General features: G+C 36.9%; 1 protein-coding gene across 1 annotated transcript; it reads right to left on the reverse strand.

Annotated features, from left to right (window-relative positions):
* Nucleotides 1–412: 412 nt before the first annotated feature.
* On the reverse strand, nt 413–11543 carry LOC135199551 (hepatic lectin-like). Its single transcript, XM_064227708.1, has 3 exons — nt 11340–11543; nt 1703–1757; nt 413–1044 (listed from the first exon to the last, which is right to left on the reverse strand). The coding sequence occupies exons 1-3, from the start codon at nt 11461–11463 to the stop codon at nt 879–881; spliced, it is 345 nt and encodes a 114-aa protein (XP_064083778.1). The 5' UTR covers nt 11464–11543; the 3' UTR covers nt 413–878.
* Nucleotides 11544–11947: the final 404 nt, after the last annotated feature.

Below are 11947 nucleotides of genomic sequence, written 5' to 3' on the forward strand. Positions count from 1 at the left end.
AAAAAAACTAGGAAATTTTATTCAAGGGGGAATAAATGACAATTTTTGACAGTACTCTTTATGTTTTTGTGCCCTTGCCCGATATGAAAATATTGAAATATATATACTAATGATCTCACAATAAATTGAAAATGAGTATGCATCTACCCCGGCTGGGATTCGAACCGTGGCCATTGGTTTTAACGACGGCAATGAACCGTTGACATGACCACTGAACTGTCAAACCACAAATACCACTTAATATGAACCGCGCTATACCATGGGAATAAAATAGTGACTGTTTCAAGAATGATTGTGTTTTAAAAGAACACTGTCCAGGAGACATGCTTGCATGATGTGGTATTGCAAATCGTCACGGCATCCCTATTGTCACAGGCAATAATAAATATGCAAAGGAAAATAAAAAAAACAATTTAATCATTTTAGTGGATTAACCACTTTCACTTATTTACATATACCAAAGGGCAAAATGGAAAATATACATATTTGGTTATCTTGAAAAAAAGCCACTAATGTTTCTTTCACTTGAAGTTTTTCCCTCATTGACTATATTTGAATTTTCACTCATCTTTTTATGTTTAGGTACGCTCCAGACCATCAAATTTTAAAAAGTTATACATAAAACACATCCTGATCGATATTTATGAATAAAGTGTTTTCTTCTTAATAAAGTATTATGTTCTACTCTCATCACTGATTTTTTTTATCAAGTCCATTTTCAGTAACTCGACTTAATATCCCCAATACTCTTATGTTGGAAGTAATGCTGTTCGAAGAGTAAGGCTATAGATGTGTAAAGACTAGCTTTAAGGGCATTTTAGGGTAATCCACAATAAGTTTTATCCCATTCTGGACACTTCTCTGTTTAGTAAAGCATATTAAGTCATACATATTGTATAGAGTTTCTGGCCGTTGACGCAAGAACTATACAAGAAATCATCGTAGTAAAGACAGCCATAGTTCTCCTTGTATCCTCCGTCAGGTTGGCCTGGGTACCAGTGACCAGTAAACATTTCTACAGGTATTGTGTCCCACCAAAGCCATCTGAAAAAGAGTAAAGAAAAGACCTTCCTTCAACAGTCATTTCATAAGAAGTCATTTCATTTCATCTTCCGGTATTTTGTTTACCATTTACATAATTATAATGAACATAGAAGCCTTAAAGCGAATGATGGCATTATACGACCACAGTTTGTAAAGGCCGCTTTCAAATATCAAAGTATTTTCGCAAGACTATCTAACATTCAAGATCGTTAGAAAAAGGTGAAATCAGCTATTGAAAGTGTCCTCTTTCTATAGGATTCCCAGAGTGTAGGCCCCTGTATCATAGATTTCTAGATATCTAAGTATGCAAACCACGAAAGGAAATTCTCAAGGTGGCCAACTCTTACATCTCTGGGCAACTCTTGCGTCTCTGTTGTGTCGAATAAATTAAAAGAATTCGGGAAAAAATACCGAAAGTTGAAAGGATTCCTTATTTTTCAGATCTACAGAACATTTAAGAGGAAAATATCTGGATTCTATAACTCACTCCCAAGAAATAAATGTTTACCGGCACGCAAGTTATTTTTGGGTCTTAAATTCCCATTTACATTGTAGCTAGTCTGTCCCTCGGCAACACTTAAACATTTCGTATCGTAGGACAAAACAAAACTTAACCACAAATCCGAAATTGACCACAATAATCATGAACTGTACTTACGTTCCTTCTGTAATCTCGTCAGTGCAGCCAATGTGGAATCCTTCGTCTAACATCTCTGAGAAAAACATGATGATTGCTCACGTTAGACATTCATAAAATGAAAAGTAACTGAACTATAACTGAAGGTTTATCAAACATTAAAATATATATAGTGATCTTGAAGCACAGCTGGATGTTAACAGAAAGCAATGCTTATTTTGTCAGGTTTCAAAATAAATAACCATCGGAATTAGGGTACCAAAAAAGAATGCGAAAAAGGGGTCAATTTCATAATGTTATTTTATAGTTTTTAATTATGTGGTTTTCTGAATAGAACTATTTCTATGTTCTATTTTTATTTAGTATCGCGGATCTAACAGTTACATTACAAGTCTTTTTAACCCTTCTGCATAGCAATTCATATTCTTCAAAACAAGAAACTCGTAAGTCTTCTTGGAATATATATAGATATGTTGTTATGCACACACCATCACATCCGTAACTTAACAAAATAATTTGGGCTAGCAATTCTTTACAAAGCTTTCGACTAGAAGATACAAATGAAAGCAAGCAACAATCACCTCCAGAATTACACCTGTCAAAAATATTATTTGGAAACAAGCATTCTTAGGACGGATATTGCTGTACAGTTTCCCATATCGACCCACAACTAGCTTCCTTATTGGATCATTTAAGTATGATTGTCATGTCATCTGATGAAGTACTTTGTTATTGGAGTATGACTTTTCGAACTATTTGTCTCTTATAATTCCAAAGTTATTTCCAAGTTTGAATTTGTGTAAAGAGACAGATAGATTGAAGGTTGTCTTCAAGCATATCCACTTATGATAGTCTACTTTGGTGCAGAATTTAACGTGAATATCATCAGTCATGTACGAGAAGTTGCTGTGACAGGATAAATGTTTTGGACAGATGAGAGAAAGGGTGAGAATGATAACAGTTTGGGTGACAGGGTAAGAATGATGATCAGTTGGGGTGATAGTGTGAGAATGATAGTAGTTTGGGTGACAGGGTGAGAATGATGATCAGTTGGGGTGATGGGGTGAGAATGATAGCAGTTTGGTTGACAGGGTGAGAATGATGATCAGTTGGGGGGACTGATGTCACTTCAGTCATAAGGAATAATTTCAGCCATAAGGCAAGAGTTACAGGCACAAGCAGGCACAGATACACAGACCAGCAATCTTCCTAGGTATACATCAATGCATGATGGCCAGACTTTCCACCAAGTTTGACGGATTTCATTTCAAAAGCGTAGGATTTTTTTTTATAATATAAGGGTAAGTGTGACAAACTACTTTCAGTCACTCATATGCACTGCGGTCCATCTTTGTACTAGGTTTTGACTGAAATCCCTTCACCTTGCATGAAAAGTTGTGATGACAGTTTAAGAGTGACAAACTCGTCGAGATATGTCTTAATATATATGCTGATGTGTAAACAAATGGAGAGGGGAAAAGCTCCAAATATTCCGCGCAGACGAACAGGGTTTGCTGACGACAGTGAAACAGTTTGAACGAGGGTGCGAGCTCGTTCACGCGCAAATCGATCTAGTGGGTGGATACGGATATCACCTGACGATGACGGTATATAGAATACTCTAGAACGAATTGGTATGTTCGTACGCACGAACAGCAGAAAGAAATGCAAACAGATCTTGGGAGAACACTCTGTGTGTGTGTGTGTGTTTGTAGGCCCATCAAAGCTTGGGGGAAACGAAATATGTTGGGGTAGTGAGTCGAGGAGGGGTCATTAGCAGACCAGAGTTAAGCGTTCGTGAAGGCGCACATACAGATCCTGAGAGAGGTACAGACGATTTATTGAATATTTTTTTTAAGTGCACTATTTGAAGATTATGTTCAGTGGAAAACATTTGAGTGTTTAATAATTTTTTTCCTTCCATATATACAGGAATATTTTCATTTTTCTTGTCCATTTCTTTTCTTTTTTTGCTCATCTGTTTTTATTTGACTTCTGAAAATTATGATTTCTTTTCCCTCAGATGGATTCAGTCTCGCTACTGATAATGGGAATTCTGGACTTTTTTTGACTTGACACTTTTATCTCTCACTTAGTGGGGGAAATAAGAATAATAATGATAGTAATAATAATAATGTGCATACAGCTGGAGTTGGTGTATGGTAATCATTTGAAACGCTTTCGTGCTAGGGGAGAGAATATTCCGTAGTTTGGATTTCCCATTTCATTTCCATTTTTGTTATCATGTTAGTCTTTGGGGAAATAAAGGTTTTATATCTTTGGGGAAATAAAGGTTTTATTTTTTGGTATAATTCTGATTTTGATTTCTAACCATAAATCTTATGATACTATTAATGATAGCATGGTTGCCAATTGGAAATTTTCACAAGGTAGGTGTCTGGTATGTGTTGCTTGCTAAGGTCATGTTACCAAATTATTTTCAAAGACCAGGCTATGATTAGCCCTGGTAATGTGTCGGCGCGCGGGTGTGTGCGTGAGTGTGTGTGTGTGTGTGTGTGATTAATAGGTGCAGCGATTTTAAGGATCAAAATCATCCTGTTCCATCGGGGATAAATGAACTAGCGACAAAAACTGCATTGATTTAGGAAATTCTCTACATTTTTAGAATCGAACTCTTCCTAAACCTTTAATTAGCTACCACCAGTCAACAAACACTGCTTAAGTCTGTGAATTTGTTAATATTTTCAGCATCAAACTCCTCTTTTGACATTGCGATTTGCTGTAAGACTTTACGTTAATCTGTGAGTTTCTCACCTTTGAAACTCAAACTCATATTGCAGTATCACTTACGGCGCCATGAGTAGCAACCGAGGCTACTCACATTATTCTGTGAATTTACCAATGTTTTAATCACATAAACAACAGCACTAGCAACAGAGACTCGTCTTATTGAAATTGTGTATTTCAAAAACTTTCAGAATCAAGCTTGTTCCACACCATCAATTATGATGCCACCAACTGCAACAAAAACTTTGCATTAATCTGTAAACAGCATCTAATCACACACTATTATTATGGCCAGTTGACAGCACACCCAGGACCCACGTCACAGATACCAAAATTTCTGTGTCAGTTCGGGACACAGGTGAATTGGCAGCAACATTTCCCATCTGACAGCCAATACATTATTTTCGTCCTTGTACCAGAAACACTTTAACAAACAGGTACTGCAGCGCAAACAGACGCCCAAAACAACACGCTTGTTATATACCCACACTTGCCCTCTTGTCAATGAGAACGTGCTCCAGTCAAATGTATATTTATACTTGACATTTCGGTTACTCAGAATGGAAGAGGAACTTCAGAAAAATCATCTTTTCAGAGTATTATAAAGGACATAAACTGAAGCCCCCTCGATATGGGACCACCTTGACGTGGTGAGGGGGCTTTTGAACCCCAGGAATTAGTTCCCGGGTTTGAGTCCAAGAGTCTCATATTTTTTTTATATTTATTTTTATAGTAATACTGGAATTTACCACCTTTTGTAAAATTTATTGGACTTGAAGAATGGGAAAAGATATCATAGCTGGTATTGGGTTTATATCCGAAGCTAATTAGTGGGAGCTGTGGTAGGATCATCAACTACCCAATAATGTTCGGACCTGAGAGATATCAGATTGATATCTCAAGGGCAGAACTATTCTTCAGGGCTGGACCACGGATTCCAGGGGGGTTTAGTTCTGGGGATAGGACTGTCGGCATTCTTTCTGGTTTGCCCATAACATGGTTAGGGTGGGGATGATTGTATTCTTGTAATACTCTCAGTCCTAGCAAGCAGGTTTGGCTTACACTTGTGCCACTTTAACCATGTTATGCTATCCGCAGTGGGGTAGGGTAGGGACGCGGACATTTGGGAGTCCGCTCTCACTTGTGCCATTGGTGGAAGAATAAACTTCATGAAAGGCTGATGATATTTCTCTAATATTTTCAGGTTTAATTTTTCTGATTTTTTTTTTATATTAAGCTTATATGACTGGTAGCCATAAGGATTCTAGTACCCCTGGTCCCTTTGATGATGATTTGGCACAGATAACAACCCGTAACATGAACTTGACCGTGGATATGGAATGCTCCAGTGGTGGTACTACCTCTGAGGGTAGTCATCATAAATTGAAAAGAAGCCATTGTGGGAACACAGTAGATAGTTTGAGGGTGTTGCATGTAAAGTACATTCCCTTAGAATGTGACTATGAGACACTCTCTTTCGTTTGGTAGTTTTGGCAAAATAGAAGACGTTGAAGAGGAACTTTGATGAAAGTGAGAGAAAATGGGAGGCATGACTGACTTCTGAAAAACATGAAGCTGCACTCAAAGCCAGCAGCAGTATCAATAATATAAAGATTTGTAAAAAGAAAGTCAAGGGAGCACTGTCTGACAGGGCCCTTAAAAATATGGATGCTTACAGACCATGACAACGGGTACAAGTGGCTCAGCCAAATCTGAATGACGATGCCAATTTCGAAAGAACAACCAAACCTCCAATGTGGTTGGTAGTATCTGCTAGGGAGGAAAATTATAATTACTACAAATTTAGCAGATACATCCAAAACAAGTTTGGCTGTATTGACATGGGTAACATCTCAAGGTTGGTAGACAGTGTCCTCTTTCATGCCAAATCAAAGACAGTCATACTTGCTGACAATGAAGAAATTCGAGAAAGATGATATGATAAAAGAAATTAGACCACACATGAATTTAGTTATGGAAAAGGAGTGGTATTCGATAAAGACCTTTGCAAACTGACCGAAAGAGAAATATTAGAAATCAGTCCAACTAGTGTATGGAAGGTAAGAAAAGTTCTAAAGGCAAATATGGTCATTTTAACGTTTGAGGACTCTGATGTACCATCTTACATCAATTTGGAAATGAAAGGGTCAAAAGTCAAACCATTTTATCAAAACCTCTGCTAGTGTACAGCTGTTTACAATATGGCCATCCATCCAGATTCTGCAAAAAAAAAAGTCTGTAATAATTGCTCAGTTCCTGAATATGGTCCTTGTTCGAAACAGCCAAAATGTATTAATTGCGAAGAGAATCATACCCCATTCAATAAAAAGTGCAGCCAATATCAATATGAAGAGGCAGCTATAAGTAAAGCTAATGTTGAACATATAAGTATTACTTACGCCAGGAAGTTAATTGGTCAGACAAAGACATATGCTATGTCTCTAAATTCCGTAGACCCTATAAAAACTCAAGTCAACAACGTAGCACCTTTATTTGCAGTAAAAGCAAGAACTACTGAAACCTAGTCATCTGATCTAGGTGATCGGCCAGCTAGGGTTGAGCACCTTTATCTAAGAAAGGTGTTCCTTCTGATAATCTCCAATTGATGAAATCCTCCCTATGTCTGTCCCATCTATGCAGCAAGAAACCCTTGAACTAACTAGAGGGTCAAAGCTAGAGAGAACTCCTTCATCCTCTCCTCCACCTGCTCAAAGGATAGAGATTTCCAAACACCATAAAAAATTTAATAACAGTGAAGCCAACAGTGAGGATGCTCCTGCCCCTGAAACAACCAAGGAATCAAGTTCCTTGGATAAAAAGAAAATAGTAGTTGAAGTCCACTCTTCTCCGTATCAAAACCTAATAAAAAACATAATCATAAGCCACATATCTCAAGACAATCTAAATAAACTTTTATAAAGTCACATAAGGAAAATAAACAAAAACTAGTATAGATCAATTTAGAACTTCCCTTGGTAGATCCTTGCACTAAAATTCAATCTGTACATTTTACAATGGAACTGTAAACGACCAAGGACTCGTTCAGAAATTCTAAAAGTATTACTGAGTGAGCATAACCAAGGGGTTGTATATCTTCACGAAACTAAATTGGGGGATTCAGTATACAATCCAGGAGTAAACTATGAAATCTATAAGATGAGCCCCACTGATGGGGATCGTGCCCAAGGAGGTGTTGCAATAATTATTACTAAAGCAATGCAACATTTTATGGTTCCCCTGAACACCCAGCTTCAAGCAATTGCTATCCGGGCTACTTTTGACCGTGAAATCACAATCTGCTCTCTTTACCTTCCCCCAAGATGTAGGTTCACTCTTGGGGACATTCAAGGTTTAATCAATCAACTTCCTCCTCCTTTTTTACTACTTGGTGATTTTAATTCTCACAATCCACTTTGGGGTGGAGATTTTTTAGACACAGAGGGTAGGATCATTAATGACATTGTTAATAATAATGATCATACACTTTTTAATGATGGTACTATGACATACCATAATCTCTACACAGGTGGTTCATCTGCTATAGACTTGAGCATTTGTTCTTCTTCCCTCTATCTTGATTTTAATTGGTCTGTAGATGAGTATCTACATGACAGTGGTCACTTTCCCATTCATCTTAAGTTTGTGAGAAATGCCCCCTCGAATTATCCTATCAAATGGAAGGAAAAGGAAGCAGATTGGGTAAAATTTCAAGAAGGCATCAACCTATCCCAGGAATTTGAATCCTTCATATGCCATATAAAGGCTTATGAGTAGTTTGCCTCCGAAATACTGAATAGTGCTGAAAACTCAATACCTAAGACCAAAGGGAAACTACACAGGCCTGCTGTTCCTTGGTGGGATAAAACCTGTGGTAATTTGAGGAAAATTACAGGAAATATTACAGCCATTATAAATCCGTCAGTCTGCAACTGCAAAATCAATTTACCAACGAGCTAAGGCGAAACAGCGAAAATATTTTTAAAACATAAAAAGGGAATCCTGGCTTTTTTTTATATAAATGGCATAAATTCCAAGACTCCAACCAGATTGATCTGGAATAAGATTAGTGGCAAATATGCTCCAACACCAACACCTGGTTTGAAAATCAATGAAAACCTTGTCACCAAACCTAATGAAGTTGCTGGAAAACTGGGTGAGCATTTCTCTGAAGTATCGAGTTCCAGGAACTATTCAAATCGTTTCCAGAATATCAGGAATTCAGCCATTTCATATAATTTAAATTCTGGAAAAGGCGAATCTTATCATTCTTTATAGCATGCTGAAAAATCTCCCAGAATTGGCTAAATCTTATCTCCTTAAAATCCTTAACAAAATATGGGAAACTAGTATTCTCTCCCCTTCTTAGAAGATTGCAATCATTGTTCCCATTAAGAAACCATTGAAAGATCCTCATCTTCCTACAAGTTATCGGCCAATATCTCTTACAAGTTGTGTATGCAAATTGTTTGAGAAAATGGTGAATTCTAGATTGATGTGGCATCTAGAAAAAAATGGTTTGTTATCATCTGTCCAATTTGGACTTAGGAGAAATCGTTCCACTGTGGACCCACTAATAAGATTATCAACCCAAATTCAGCAAGGTTTCTCAAAACGCTGTCAGACTAAGACTATAGAGTCTTCTTCGACCTCGAAAAAGCTTATGACACTACTTGGCGTTTTGGTATTATTAAGCGGCTTCATGACATGGGAATACGAGGTAATATGTTAAATTCCCTCAGGTCATTTCTAAGTGATAGATAATTTAAAGTTAGAATTAGAAACACTTGTCTAATTCTTATGAGCAGGAGGAGGGTGTCCCACAAGGCAGTGTGTTGAGTGTCCCCTTATTTGCTGTGGCTATAAATAGCATTGTTGATTGTGAGTTTCCTCCAGTAATGACATCTTTGTTTGGTGGATGGAACCATTGCTATTTATGGTCACTAGTTATGATGCTATTGCAGCTTGTAATTTCCTGCAAAAGTTAGTTAATGCAATCAGCAATTTTGCTGATGACAATGGCTTTCGATTCTCCCGTAACAAAACTGTGGCAGTTCGTTTTACTAGATGTACTCGAAAGGAAACCATCCAAATATTAAGCTAAAAGACACACTAATACCATATGAGGAGGAGGAGGTGAAGTTTTTAGGGATGATTTTTTGATAAGACACTAACATGGGGTAGTCATATTGACTCCTTGAAAATTAAGGTGAAGAAGTCCCTTAACATTTTAAAAGTAGTTTCTGGTTTTAATAGGGGTACTGATAAGTGGTCACTTTTACGGTTATACGACTCTTTATATAAATCAAAGCTTGAGTATGGTTGCCAAGTCTACTCTTCAGCAAGTGCAAGCAAACTTAAGTTGGATGTAGTTCATCTTTTTATGCCTGGTCTGAGAATATGCTCTGGTGCATTTAAAACATCTCTAGTTGAAAGCTTATATACCGACACAGAAGAGCTCCCTCTAGACTTTCGTCGAGAGGAACTGGGACTGCGGTATATGTTCAGTTTAAGAGTTTCCCCTGAAAACCCTGCAGCATCTATCCTTAGCCAAAATGATCCACAGCAATTTCCAAATGCTAGATTTTCATGTGAGAATTGATGCTGCAGTTGATAGTGTGTCTGTTAAAGACCAAACATTCAGGCAATACATTGCTCTATGTTGCCTCCTTGGTTTGACCCAGAACCATCGGTCTGTCAAAAAGCTGTGGTTAAAAAATCTGTTAATGTCCAAGAAGTGAAGGCTTGTTTTCTTGATCATTACCGAATGCATTCGGGTTATGTTAACTATTCACTGATGGATCAAAGACATCAAGTGGTGTTGTTACTTGTGCTGTTGTTCATGGTAATAACTCATGTGTGATCAGACTTTCAAATAATGCCTCCATTTTTACAACTGAATTAACTGCATTAGCCAAATCTCTTGAGATTGTTTCTACTCTACAGGGTAATAATTTCACCATGTACTCAGATTCTTATAGTGCACTCATGGCCATTAAGCAATATAACCCTAAACATCCAATTGTTGGATTCCTTAGAGACATTAACCATTTTAATGAAATTTAATATTGACCTCCCGGTACGTTGCAAAGTGTAGTGTATACATTAGAAGTTGTTTATATAAGCATGTTTATATGAATATGAGTGAGTATATATATGTATAAATTTTTTATTCTTTTTTGCACACTCGAAATGCGAAGTTATAATTTTTATGGCGGATATCAGTTTTTACCATGGTTTTAAAATCACTTTTATTTTAGTTTATTATAAAATCATCAACATCAATATTCATGTCAAACTACTTTCATTATAGCACTTAATAATCCCTATGGATTCCAGTGCTTTGCTTCAAGCCTAAATTTCATTCCTAAATTCCATTCCATTCCATAAACTGAAGGGGATTCGTCAAGTGAAAAGACCAACCTACAACCTATAAAGCTATTAGGTTCCATCTATAATGTTTCAAACCTTAAGTTCTTGTTAACCAGAAGATAATGTACTGTATGATTTTTGGGATAATTATGAGTCACAACAAAGAAGAAGGTGGTGCTTCACATCTCCACAAATGGTTTGTTATTATTGGCCTAAAATTGGATTTAGACAATATTTACATTAATAACACGACAACAGTTACATCTTTCACTCAAACAATACCTTTCTCATTCTGAAATAAATCTTCATACACTGTTTGTAATGGTATATTAATTGTATTCCTAACTTTTACAAAATATTTAGAAGTAAGAGACGAAATAAACACAGAAACCGTTTCAGGATTAAACAGAATGAAAAGGAAATTAAATAATGACGGTTGGTGTAGGAAGAACTATTAACTGAAAGAAAATACCAGAAGCAACAGTGAGTGTAATCACGGCCATAATCACCAGTATCGTCAGAAGTATCAAGAGTCACTCACCTGGATGGCTGCGAATGTAACTAATGACCGACCAGTGTAGATTGTCTTCATCTAATTTAGCCAGGTCAGCCTGTAATGACTGGCAGTAACTCCTGGCCGTGTGCCAATCTCTCTTTACATCCATTGCAAACTTTAAGCATGCATCCTGCGACGTTTCACCCACGTAGAATGATTCAAAGCCCGGTTGGGCACCAACTGTAGTTGAAGTAACCAATCTTTACATTTCGTTTTTTTTTCTCATAGATAAACTTATTTATATATTACACTTCTTCCTCGATAGAATACTAAATCATGAATAAGATAACAATATGCAAAAAGTGCAGGGCTCAAGTTCAGTGATTCTTGACATAATTTTTCCTTTGATGATAAACTGAACTGAACTGGCTCGAAACTTTTTTTTTTTCTGAGGAACCAGAAAATGGTGGTCAAAAGACACATGTAAGCATTATTCTGTATTCAGATTTGACCCTTAAATTGATCTGTGGCTGAAGACAGCTGTCACAAGCCTGAAAAAATAATCTCGTGTGAAAATCAGTATTCTGAAAAAATACTGATGATTTTCATAAATTATTAATAATTCGGCAGTGAAATATGATTTTGTTTAAGGC

Source organism: Macrobrachium nipponense, chromosome 25 (genome assembly GCF_015104395.2).
Source record: "Macrobrachium nipponense isolate FS-2020 chromosome 25, ASM1510439v2, whole genome shotgun sequence".
Taxonomy (NCBI): Eukaryota; Metazoa; Arthropoda; class Malacostraca; order Decapoda; family Palaemonidae; genus Macrobrachium; species Macrobrachium nipponense.